General features: G+C 69.2%; 2 protein-coding genes across 2 annotated transcripts; both read right to left on the bottom strand.

Moving 5' to 3' along the window:
• Window positions 1–3,579: 3,579 nt before the first annotated feature.
• Window positions 3,580–5,169, bottom strand: RPP25L (ribonuclease P/MRP subunit p25 like). The gene has a single exon (XM_001518404.4). It carries the CDS (start codon window positions 5,031–5,033, stop codon window positions 4,428–4,430), a length of 606 nt encoding a protein of 201 aa, XP_001518454.1. The 5' UTR covers window positions 5,034–5,169; the 3' UTR covers window positions 3,580–4,427.
• A 1,408-nt stretch (window positions 5,170–6,577) lies between these two features.
• DCTN3 (dynactin subunit 3) lies at window positions 6,578–11,905 on the bottom strand. The gene is made up of 7 exons (XM_029059053.2): window positions 11,767–11,905; window positions 8,713–8,797; window positions 8,466–8,552; window positions 7,712–7,795; window positions 7,154–7,212; window positions 6,945–7,004; window positions 6,578–6,834 (listed from the first exon to the last, which is right to left on the bottom strand). Exons 1-7 carry the CDS (start codon window positions 11,875–11,877, stop codon window positions 6,745–6,747), a joined length of 576 nt encoding a protein of 191 aa, XP_028914886.1. The 5' UTR covers window positions 11,878–11,905; the 3' UTR covers window positions 6,578–6,744.
• Window positions 11,906–12,558: the final 653 nt, after the last annotated feature.

Here is a 12,558-nt window from a genome sequence, read left to right as displayed (position 1 = left end):
ATGCCACTTTTGCGGATGGACTTTCCCTCCACACCCCTCAGATATTCCCGCTGATCCCCCATCGGAGAGAAGCTCCTTACTTTCCCCATCTCACCTACCTGCTCTCCTCCTTCCGGCTCTCAACCAATCAGTGGAACGGACTGACTGAGCACTTAGCGTGCACAAAGTAGATCTCCTTAGATCACGTTTATTCCAAGAAGCGTATTTACCGAGCGCTTACTGTGCGCCGAACCCCGTCCTAAAGCGCTGCTCAGAAACGGTGCTCGGTCAGAGAAGCGGGGTGGCTCAGCGGAAGGAGCCCGGGCTTGGGAGCCGGAGGTCTTGGGTTCTGATCCCGGGTTCCGATCCCGGCGGCTCCGCCGCCCGCCAGCTGGGTGACTTTGGGCGAGTCACTTCACTTCTCGGTGCCTCGGTTCCCTCGTCTGTAAAACGGGGGTGAGGACTGTGAGCCTCACGTGGGACAAACCCACCCAGTGCTGAGAACAGTGCTCAGCCTTGGAAGGGCGCTCCGCGCATCGTAAGGGCTCAACGAACACCAACGTTGTCATTACCATCATTACTATTATTATTGGAGTAAGCGCGTAACAGATACCATCAGGATGATTTAATTTATTACGACGGAACGATGACCGGACCCATTCCCCGCCCACCGTGAACTTACGGTCTAGAGGAGGAGACGGACAATGACGTAAACGATTACGGACGTGTACGCGGGGGAGCGGCATGGCGCGGTGGATAGAGCACGGGCCTGGGAGCCAGAAGGCCCTGGGTTCTAATCCCGGCCCCGCCGCTCATCCGCTGGGTGACCTTGGGCAAGTCACTTCCCTTCTCTGGGCCCCGGCCCCCTCCTCCGTAGATAAGCTGCTCGATCGACGGCTGGAGACGGAGAGGGCCGCGGCCCGGCGGATCGGACGGGACAGAGGCCGGGGGCAGAATGAGCCGAGGGCCGGAGGCCGACGAGAGGAGAGCGGGCAGAACTGGGGAGGAGGGAAGGGCGCAGTGGAGGGGGAGTGCAGGCGAAGAGGACTCTGGCAGGGTGAGGAACGGGGGGGGACAGGGGGATTTGGAGTGAGGAGAAGGGACAGAGGGATGCGTTTTGGTTTGTTCTGCTTCGTTTCCCCGTCCGTCTCCCCCGTTTAGACGGCGAGCCCGTCGCTGGGCAGGGACGGGCTCTATCTGTCGCCCGACTGTACGTTCCACGCGCTCCGTCCAGCGCTCCGCCCGTAGTGAGCGCGCAGTCGACACGATCGAACCAACGAATGAGCAGGGGACGACGGGATACCCAGCCTCCCACTAAACGCCGTCAGTTCGGCCTCCGCAGCGTCCCCCAAATCCACCCTCCCTTCTCCATCCAAACCCCGTCAGTCCAAGCCCTGGTCCTATCCCGCCTCGATTCCTGTCTCAGCCTCCCCGGTGACCTCCCGGCTCCTTGCCTCTCCCCACCCCGGTCTCTGAAAACTTTCAGACCACGTCTCCCCACTTCCCAGAGACCTCCGGCGGTCGCCCATCCGCCTCTCGGCATCCAACGGATGCCCCTCGCCGTCGGCCGTAAAGCTCTCCGTCATCTGGTCGCCTCTCTGCTCTTTTACTACCACCCGGCCCGCACGCTCCCCTAACCGCTGTACCTCGGTCTCCTCTGCCTCGGCACCAACCTCGCCCCCGCAGCCTCCCTAGGGCCTCGGACGGCCCCGCTCTTCCCATCCGACCGTCCTCCCGACCTTCCAAGCCTTATCGAAGGCCCGTCTCCAAGAACCCCCCGACTGCATCCTCACCTCTCCTCCCGCTCCCTTCTGCCGGCGCCCAGCCCCACGGCGCTCACGGACCGATCCCCGACGTCTTTATTTAACGTCTGGTCTAGAACGTCAGCTCGCCGCGGGCGGGGAACACGTCCGGTACCGCGCTGCCCTCTCCCAGGCGATTGCGCTGAATTGATTGTTGAATTTGGAGTCGTGGGGAGGGCTGAGGGCGCGCAGGTCCACCTCGAGGGATGGGAGGGCCGGTAGGGAGTCAGGACCGGGAAAGGTCGCGAGGCTGGCCGGTCCGGAGGCCCCGGCCGGCAGTAGAAATATTCGCCATTTAGACCGATCGAAACCGAGCGATGGATCAGAGCACCCGAGCGCTCGGGAAGGTGCGAGTGAGGTCGTTAGCGCTCGGACCGTACTTTCCAGACGTTCGGTGCAGCGCCCCGCACCTAGTAAGCGCTCCTTCGCTACGACTGGATGAACGAAGGAGGTCAGGGTGCTGGGAAACTAATCCCGGAAAGCTGGCTGGGGGAGGTGGGGATTTGGAAGGGATCTGACTTTGGAGAGGACGCCGCGGGGAGGCAGAGAGAAGACCGAGGTTCCGGGCTTCGAGGGGCAGTTGGCGGGGGACGAGCGGATCTGGAAGGGAAAAGCCTCGAACCGGAGGTGATCGGCGGGGTCGGGGCGGGGGGGGGGGGGGGGAGCTCGCCGTGATGTAGATCGGGGCGCGGTGGCTCGAGCCTGGGCTCGGGAGTCGGGAGGTCACGGGTTCCGATCCCGGCTCCGCCGCTCGTCTGCTGCGACCTTGGCCCGATCGCCCGATTTCCCCTCTGCCTGTCACCTCGTCGGTGAAATGGGGATGGAGACCGCGAGACCCCCCCCGCCCCGGGACGGGGACCGCGTCCAACCCCGTCTGCCCGCATCCTCCCCGGCGCTCAGAACGGTGGCCGGCACCCGTCGGTATCTGGGAGCCGTCGGCAGAAAGGCAGAAGCCGCGGGAGCCCCCGAGGGTTGTGGGTGGAGAGAGCGGCGGGGCCGGAACGGAGCCTCGGGGGGGGGGGGGGGATGCCGGCGGTCAAGGGGCACCTACGTGTCTAAAACCGAGCTCCTCATCCTCCCTCCCAGACCCCCATTTGTATAGATTTATTACCCTATTTATTTTGCGAATGGGGACGCGCAACCCCTCGATTCCATTCATCTTGATGACGTCGTCTTGCTTTCGTTTCCTGTTCGGCTCCGCTGTCCGTCTCCCCCGTCCAGGCCGTGGGCCCGTCCCTGGGCAGGGATGGTCTCTCTCTGTTGCCAGATGGCCCACTCCAAGCGCTCAGTACAGGGCCCTGCACGCAGTAAGCGCTCCGCAAGCACTACTGAGCGGACGAACGAATCTACGGTGCCGGAGCAGCCCCTGCCCGGCTGCCTCCGTCACCGCCGTCCGGGCGGCGAGGTTCGGGGCACAGGCCCGGCCCCCCCCCCCCCCGCCCCCCCGCCCCCTCAACACCGCTCGGCGCCGGGCCTCGCCGGCCGGCTTTCCCCACCGACTCTAACGCAGCAGCGGGCACGCACGACGAGCGCGCGCCGTTCGGTTGTAACGAGAAGCGGCGTGGCTCGGCGGACAGACCCCGGCCCGGGGAGTCCACAGGACCCGGGTGCTCAGGTCCCGCTCCGCCGCGGGGACGAGCCAGTTGGTTTCTCTTGGCTTCGGTCGCCTCGCCCGCGGAACGGGGGCAAGAGCGTGAGCCCCTGGTGGGAAAGGGGGCCGCGTCCGACCCGATGAACCCGTATCCACCCCAGGCCTCAGAAGAGGGCCCGGCCCACAGGAAGCGCTCGACCGACGCCGTTCTCCGCTATCGCCGTTTTTATTTGGGAGCCGTCGGCAGAAAGACAGTCGCGGAAGTGAGGGGGGACCCCCGGGGGGTAGGTGGAGAGCGGAGAGAGGAGCGGGGCCGGGACCGAACCGCCTCTGCCTCCGAAGATGACGATAATTGCTAGCGGTAACTGATAGTCACCAAATCGTATCCCGACTCATCTCAGAGGCGGCAGCTTCCCTCGGCCTCGGCTCCCCTTCCACGGCCCATTTACATCCAGCGCGGGCACCGTCGTGTTGTGCGTCTCCCCCCCGGTTCTAGGCGGCGAGCCCGTTGCGGGGTAGGGGGTCGGCTCCCCCCCGCCGCCCGGGCGGACTCTCCCAAGCGCCCAGTCCTGCGCTCCGCACCCGGGGAGCGCTCGGTCGAAGGAACGGACCAACGGATGAGCACGAGGCGCCTTGCGGCCGCACCAAACGGGCGAGGCCGCGAGACGGCTGCCGGGGGACGGGCCGGGGGCCGCCGGCGGATCGTCCCGGCCAGGCCGAGGCGCAGGTCTGCGGAGGGGGGGCCGGGAGGGGAGAGCCACGCGACCCGCCGTCGTCGAGGTCTGGGGCTGTCTGTTCTTCGGGGGCGACCTCGGGCCTCGGACACCCCAGGGGCCCGGCCGCCCGCTCGGCGGCCGGCCAAACCGAGGGCGCGCGGGAGGGACGGACCGGGATGGGGCGTCCGGGCGCGGCGTCCCCCTGCTCGTCTCCGAGCGGGTCCCACGGGGGAGCGGGCACGCAGACGGAAGGCGGCGGCGGCGGCGGCGGCGGCGGCGGGTCCCCGGTGGCCCGTCCCCGGGCCGGAGGGTCTCGGCCGACCGGGGCTCGGGCCATCTTCAGGACGGGGTGCGGCCCGGGCCCCGACGGAGGGGCAGGGCGGCGAGGCCCGTCCTTTCCGCAGCGGCTCTCCGACCCTCTCCGGTCCGGGGTGACGCCCCCGCCCCGACGGATAGGGGAGGGCCGAGGGGGCCGAGGGGGGCCGGCGTGTCCGCAGGCGGGCTCGGGTCGGGGGTGTCAGGGGGCGGGCGGGGGTCGGGGGGCTGGTAGCCGTCCTGGCGGGCGTCGAGCGGGTCCTTGCTGAGCAGGACGCAGATGGCGGGCAGGTTCCTGCGCACGGTGAGGCGGTCGAGGCCGGCGTCGGGGCGCCGGGGCTCCCAGGCCTCCTCGGTCTGGCGGAAGAGCAGGCGGGTGAGCTGGTGGAGGCCCCGCACCCGGCGCTTGGCGATCTCCACGCACGTCACCGTCTTGCCCACGGCCCGCCCGCTGCCGCTGAACAGCACGGCCCGCGCCCCGCCCGCCTCCAGGCGGCCCAGCGCGTAGCCCATCAGGTTGCGGATCTTGCTGCCGTCCTTCACCCGCATCTGCACCGTGCCGGGCGGCAGGCCGGGGAACGCCGGCGGCCACGGCTGCTCCACCGTCCGCGCCTTCTGGTAGTTCTCCATGGCCGACGCCCCGGGCCCAGTCCCCGTCCGAACCCTCCTCCTCCTCCTCCTCCTCCTCCTCCTCCTGCTGCTGCTGCTGCTGCTGCCCCTCCTCCGTCTGGCCGCGCGCGCATGCGCCCGGGAAGGGGGGGGGGGAGAAACGGCCGCTCCCGCGCCCCACGTGACCCGGATCGCCCGATCCGCAGAGGGAAGGGGAGCCCTCCCCCCCTTCTCCCCCTCCCCCCGGCCCGCGTGACCCGGAGGGGCGAGGGCCCCTCCCACGTGAGCCGAGCGCCCCCGCGCCACGTGACGCGAGCCGCCCAATCCGGAGGGGGCGAGGGCCCGTCCCACGTGACGCGAGCCCCCTCCCGCGGGGGGGAGCCCCGGGTCCCACGTGACGCGAGCCGCCCGATCCGGAGAGGACGAACGCCCCTCCCACGTGACGCGAGCCCCCTCCCGCGGGAGGGGAAGCCCCGGGTCCCACGTGACGCGAGCCGCCCAATCCGGAGGGGGCGAGGGCCCGTCCCACGTGACTCGACCTCCCGCGAGGGGGCGGGGGGAGCCCCGGGCCCCACGTGACGCGAGCCGCCCGATCCGGAGAGGGCGAAGGCCCCTCCCACGTGACGCGAGCCGCCTCCCGCGGGGGGGGGGGGGGGAGCCCCGGGTCCCACGTGACGCGAGCCGCCCGATCCGGGGAGGGCGAGGGCCCCTCCCACGTGCCCCTCCCCACCCATCTGTCATCCCCACGGGCCGCGTTCGGCCCCGACCGGGTGGCGAGCGCTTTTCCAAGCGCGGCGGGGAGGGCGATTCGAGGTCGTCGGCTTCACCCCACGCGGGGCTCCGTCCCCGTTCTAATAACAACGGCGGTATCGGTTAAGCGCTTGCGGGAATGACGTGGGTGTCCGTTAAGGGCTGGGGTGGCGGAGTCCGAGGCCACGGGTTCGGATCCAGCCCGCGCCACCCGGCGGCCGGGTGAGCGGGGGCGGGTCACTTGACTCCCCCGCGCCCCAAGACCGTGAGCCTCAGGTGGGCCCGCCCGACGACCCCGTATCCCCCCCCCGGCGCTCGGCCCGTAGCGGGCGCTTGACGGACCCCGACGTCGTCATCGCACGAGGCGGCGGCGGGTGTCCGTCGAGCGCCGCGGGGTCATCGGGCCCTCCCGCGCGGGGGCCCCCGGCCTCCGTCCCCGTCTGGCGGGATGAGGAGACGGAGGCCCGGGGAAACGAGGGGGAGACGGTCCCGCTCCCGCCCCGGCCCCCGCCCTCGCCGAGAGGGAAGACGGGTGCCGGCGGAGGAAGGGAAAGGGCCGGGAAGCCCGGGGAAGGGGCGGGCCCGGGGGCCGCTCTGCCGAGCCCCGGGCAGGAAGGGGGCAAGAGCGGAAAGAGACGGCCCGACTCCCTCCCGCTCGGCCCGCCGCTCGGCGGGAAGGCCACCCCGCCCGCCCCGAGACGCGCACCCGGCGGCATCTACCGAGCGCTCGCCACGTGCAGAGCGCCGGACGGGGCGCTGGGAACGTCCGATTCGGCGACGGAGAGAGACGACCCCCGCCCGAGGACGGGCCCGGACATCAGACCGCGCGCACCTGCCGCACGAGCCGTTTATTGTCGCGGACGGCGGCCCCCCCCCCGAAAGCACGTCCGGCCCCCTCTCCCCCGGGGCACCCGGGGCGGCGGCAAAGCCGCGACGTTGAACGAGGGTGGGGGGCGCGGGCCGGACGGGGCGGCGCCCGCCTTCACTCCGCCGCCGGCTTCGCTTGCTTCTCGGCCTCCAGCCGGGTCAACAGCTCGTCCCACCGCACGAACTGCTTGGACAGCAGCACGGTCTGGGCCGCCCCCGGTTAAGGGCCAAGGATCCAGAGGCGGGACGAGGCCGAGCCGGGGGCCCCCCCCCGCCGCCCTCCCGCCTCCCGCCCCCCGCCCGCCCGGAGGATACCATCTTGTTGTACTCCTCCAGGAGCTGCTTGGACGCCTCCGTGACTTCCTCACACCGGTCCTGCAGGGGGGCGCGGGGGCCGGTCACGGCCCGGCGAGGGGCCGCGCGGCACCCCGACCCCGGCCCCGGCCCCCGGCCCGGCCCGGGGCCGGCGGGGGGCGGCCCCGACGCCCTCCCCGCCCCCGGGGCGCCGGCGGCCCGGCCCCTACCTGCTGCTGGACGTGGATCTGGGCCAGGGCCCGCAACCGCCGGGCGTGCTCCGGGACCACTGCGAAGACACCGGCGGCGGGCGGCTCAGCCCCCGGGGGCCCCGGCCGCTCGACGGTCCCCGGGGGCCCCGGCGGGATCGGGGCATCGGGTCTCCGCACACCCAGCGGACCGCCGGCCCCGGGGATCGGCCGGCCCCACCGGGGCTCCCCTTCCCGGACGGGGCCCTCCCCTCCCCACGGCACTCGTGTACGTTTGCACGCGGTGATCGCTCTACTCATTTCACTCCCGAGGCGCCTTCACCTATGGTTCCGTTCATCTGTTCCGACGGTGGCGATGCCTTGTTCCGCTGTCCGTCTCCCCCGCTCCGCCCACCGCCCCTTCCGGACCGCGAGCCCGCCGTCGGCGAGGGGCTGTCGCTATCTGTTGCCCGATGGTACTCTCCAGTGCTCTGCACGCAGTGAGCGCCGGAGGGACGGGACGGGACGGGACGGGCGAACGGATGACCGGCGGGCAGCCCGGGGCGCGGGCGGGACCCGGGCGGCGAGGGCGGGCGTTACCTTTCACTTGGGGGCTGTCCAGGAGGGGCACCAGGGCTTCCACCCGCTGCAGCAGGGCCATCTGGGACAGGATAAACGGCTCCTCTGCGACGGAGGCGGGAAGACGGCGGGGGACGCTGAGCCGCGGCGGCCGAGCCACGGACGTCCCTCCCTCCCTCCGGACGGACCGGCGCCTCCCCCGTCCTCGCCCCCCAGCCCGGCGCCCTCCTCGCCGGGCCCGGGCCTCCGCGGGAACGCTCGCTCTCTTCCCTTCCGCCGATCCCCGCGGGACACCTCCTCCGCGAAGCCCGCCCGGGGCGAAAGGCGGCCCGCCCGCCCGCCCGTCCCCGTGACGCCGCCGGACCCGCTCCGACTCGGCCCGTGCCCGGTCCGCTTGCCGAGCCGTCCGGCCCCGAGAGGGGCGGGGACCCCGGCCGGCTCCTCCTCCTCGCCCCCCCCCCCCCCCCCCCGGCCCCGCCTCGGTTTCGCCCCTCGCGCGAGGGCGGGCGTCGGGGTGGGGCGGGCCGGCCACGACTCCCCGCCTCCCCGACGCCGTGAGCTGGCCGCGGGCGGGGGACCGCCTCTCTTCATTGCCGCACCGCCCGCCCCCGGGCGCTTACTGCGGCGCCCCGCCCACAGCAAGCGCCCGACGAATACGACCGGATGACCGGACGACGACCGTTCCGGGGAGGCGCGGCCCAAGTCGCCCGTCTCTCGGGCCCGGGCCGACCCTCCGCCTCCCTCCCCTCTGCCCGCCCGGCGCGACCCTCCGCACCTGCCAGGATGAACTGCAGCTTGGAGGCGTCGGGCATGATGAGGCGGTCCATGTACTGGGGGTCCAGATACTTGACCAGGTCTTGGACTGGGTGGAAAGCCAGGTGAGGTGAGGGGCGGGGTGGAAGGCCAGGGTCGGCTGCGGGCGGGGGGGGGGGGGGGGGCTGTTGGGACGGGACGGCGGCGGGCAACCGGGAGAAGGGATGAGACCGCCGGCGGGGGCGGGAGGGGCTCCTCGGGGTACTCACTCTTCTTGAACAAAATCTTCACCCTCTCCCTCTTGCTGGCGATGTTCCCCAGGGCCACCTGCAGCTTGACCAAGCCGTCGGCCACCTGCAGAGAAGAGCGGCGGGGCGTGTCGGGGGGGGCGGGGGGGCGGGTCGGGGCTGCCGTCTGCCGGGCCCCGCTCCCCTCCCCCGCGCCCCCCCCCGTGTCCGGGTGGGGTCCGGGCATCCGCGGGCTGGGGTCCGGACCCCGTGAGCTCTGACAGTGACGACGACGATTACGGAGCGACCGCCGCCAATCCCGGCGTCCGTTAAGCGCCCACTGCGTCCCGGGCCCCGGGTGAGAAGCAGAGAGGCCGGCCCGGGGGGGGGGGGCGGAAGGACCCGGGTTCTCACGCCCAGCTCCGCCGCGAGTCGCTTCCCTTCTCTCGGTCTCGGTTCCTTCGCTGTACGACGGGGGTTAGGGCCGTCAGCCCCGCGCGGGTCAGGGGCTGGGTCCGATCTGATCAGCCTCTATCTACAGCAGAGCCCGGTGCAGAGCCCGGTACAGACCCCGGCACGTGGCGGGCGCTTATCGGAGACCGTTAAAGACTCCCCCCTCCCCCCCCCCCGCCAAAAAACCGTTTCCCATCGAGGCCGGCGATCCTCTCCTTCCTCTGAACACTCCCCGCCACCCCCCGACCCCACCCGGGCTAGGTCCTTCCCTCCCGGCCGCCTCCGGGGCATCCCTCGTGGCTCAGCGGCAAGAGCCCGGGCTTGGGAGTCGGAGGTCGTGGGTTCTGATCCCGGCGCCGCCACCTGTCTGCTGGGTGACCTTGGGCAAGTCCCTTCGCTTCTCTGTGCCTCAGTCACCTCATCTGTACAAATGGGGACGGAAAAGCGTGAGCCCCACCGGGGACGGTCTGATGACCCCGTATCCCCCCCCAGCGCTCAGAACAGCGCTCCGCACGTCGGAAGCGCTTAACGGATACCGACGTCATCATCGTCCTCCTCCTCCCTCACCCGAGCCCCGGTCCCCCCGGCCCCCCGGCCCGCTCTCCCTCCTGCCCGACCTCCCTCCTCTCCCAGGGACCACCGGCCCGCCCGCTCGCCTCCGTTTCTCCCGTCCCGCTCCCCGCGCCGCACTCTGGCGCCCTTCCCCCTGCCGGCCGGGACCCCTCTCCCCCTTCGCGTCCCACGGGCCGTCGCTCCCCGCGCCCTCGGGGCCCTCCCGGAATCGGCGGCTCCTCCGAGGGGCCTTCCCTGACTATGTCCCCTCCTCCCCTCCCGCGCCGGACTGCGTGAGCGACTTTTGTCTTCCCTCAAAGGGGGGCCTCCGTTAGGTGCTTTTCACTGCTGTTTTTACACTCGCTCATTCCGCTGCACTTATCGAGCACCGGCTGTGTGCAGGACTCTGTGCCGAGCGCTTGGAAGGTACAATTCCCAGTAAACGGGCAGCAACATCAAGCTCCCCCTCCCCTCCGCGTCGCCCCGACTCGCTCCCTCTGCTCTCCCCGCCCCACAGCGCTTGTGCGTATGGCCGGACATATCTGTAATTCTACTCATTTCTGCTGACGCCCGTTCACCCGTTCGGACGTTTGCCTCCTTCCTTCTAGACCGTAAGCCCGGTGTGGGCAGGGATCGTCTCTCTTCCTTGCTGTAGTCTGCTTTCCGAGCGCTTAGGACGGTGCTGTGCACCCAGTAGGTGCTCAGTAAACACGACCGAATGAATTGTGGGCGGGGACCGTCTCTCTTCATTAATAGATTGTACATCGCAAACGCTTAGCTCTGCACACGGTAGCCTGTGAGCCCGTCACTGGGCGGGGACTGTCTCTATCTGTTGCCGAATTGTACATTCCAAGCACTTAGTACAGTGCTCTGCACACGGTAAGCGCTCAATAAATTCTACTGAATGAATAAATACGACCGAATGAGTTGCGGGCAGGAAGCGTGCGTCTTTAACAACGGATCGTAATGTATTAATGTATCGTACGTTCCAAGCGCTTAGTACGGTGCTCTGCACGCAGGAGCGCTCCATGAGTATTTTTGAGCTCAATAATTATATTTCCATTACCCTGTTTATTTTGTACATCGCCTCGATTCTATTTAGCCGCCGTCGGTTTTTACGAGACGTTCTTCCCCTCGACTCTATCTACCGCCATCGTTCTCGTCCGTCCGTCCGTCTCCCCCGATGAGACCGTGAGCCCGTCCAAGGGCAGGGACCGTCTCTATCTGTTGCCGACTGGTTCATCCCGAGCGCTTAGCACGGTGCTCTGCACATAGTAAGCGCTCAATAAATACTATTGATTGAATGAGTGAATGAATGAATGAATATGACTGAATGAGTTGTGGGCAGGAATCGTGCCTCTTTATTAATGCGCCGTACATTCCAAACGTTTAGCACGGTGCTCTGCACATAGTAAGCGCTCAATAAATACTATTGATTGAATGAATGAATGGATAAATATGACTGAATGAGTTGTGGGCAGGAATCGCGCCTCTCCATTAAGGCGCCGTACATCCCCAGCGCTTAGCACGGTGCTCTGCGCACCGTAAGCGGACGGGTTCGGGAGTCAGGGGTCGTGGGTTCCAATCCCCGTTCCGCCCCTCGTCTGCGGGGGCAAGTCGCTTCACTCCTCTGTGCCTCGGTTCCCTCATCTGCCAAAGGGGGACGAAGACCGCGAGCCCCCGCGTGGGACCGCCCGATCGCCTTGTATCTCCCCCCCCAGCGCTTAGACCAGCGCTTGGCGCACGGTAGGCGCTCAGCAAATGATACCCTCGTTCCTTCTTTCTTATCCTCGTTCTCTGTGCCTCAGTTCCCCTATCTGTAAAATGGGGACTGAGACTGCGAGCCCCACGGGGGCCAAGTACCATCGTCATCACCACCATTATTATTCCTACTTGATTTCTCTGGGCCTCGGTGACCTCATCTGTGCGATGGGGCTGCAGATTGGGAGCCCCACGGGGGCCCACCGGCCGAGCTCGCCCGTCCCCCCAGCGCTTAGCCCAGTGCCGGGCACCGAGTGAGCTCCCATGACACCCCGCGGTGAGGAGGACGGTCCCGGGCCCGCCCGAATGGCGGCTGCGGCCCGCCTTTACCGTCGGGGCGTCCGGCTTCTGCGGGCCCGGGCCGTACACGGCGCGCTCCAGCTCCTCCAGCCGGGCCTGTAGCCGCTGCACCTCCGCCGCCGCCGCCACCGCCGCCGCCATGACTCCCGCACCCTCCTCCTCCTCCCCCGGGGGGGGGGGGCCGGAAGCGGAACTGGCGTGGCGAGGGAGCGCGCGCGCGCGGAGGGGCGGGACAGACGGGGCCGCCGGCCAATCGGCGCCCGCGCCCCCCGCGAGTCGGCCGGAAGTGCGTCACCGCGCCCCCGCGGAGACCCGCCCCCGGACCGGAAGTGAGGGGAGGGAGGGGGGAAATCCCCGGCCGCCCCGTTCCCCGGGCAACGGCGCCTCCGCCCATCCTCCGCGTCGTAATGACGTCATCGTGGGGGGGGGGTCCTTCCTTCCTTCCTTCATTCATTCATTCATGCAGTAGTGTTTCTTGAGCGCTTCCTAGGTGCAGAGCCCTGGACTAAGCGCTCGGAATGGACAGATCGGCAACAGAGAGAGACAAGCCCTGCCCAGGGACGCGCTCACGCTCTAATTAAGCGCTGACTAAGGGCCCGACACCGTTCGAAACGCTGCGTTGCGGTGGAGGGGGGGGGGGAAATGCGAGGTCCGCACGTTGTCCCACCTGGGGCGCCCAGCCTGCATCCCCATTGCACAGAGGAGGTCACTGAGGCCCAGAGAATCATCATCATCATCATCATCATCATGATGATAACGATGAGGGTATCTGTTAAGCGCTTACTACGTGCCCGGCACCGTTCGAAACGCTGCGCTCGGGGG

Source organism: Ornithorhynchus anatinus, chromosome 3, assembly GCF_004115215.2.
Source record: "Ornithorhynchus anatinus isolate Pmale09 chromosome 3, mOrnAna1.pri.v4, whole genome shotgun sequence".
In the NCBI taxonomy this organism is placed as follows: domain Eukaryota; kingdom Metazoa; phylum Chordata; class Mammalia; order Monotremata; family Ornithorhynchidae; genus Ornithorhynchus; species Ornithorhynchus anatinus.
Note: the sequence above shows the minus strand (reverse complement) of the source record. Positions and strands in the feature narration are given on the sequence as shown.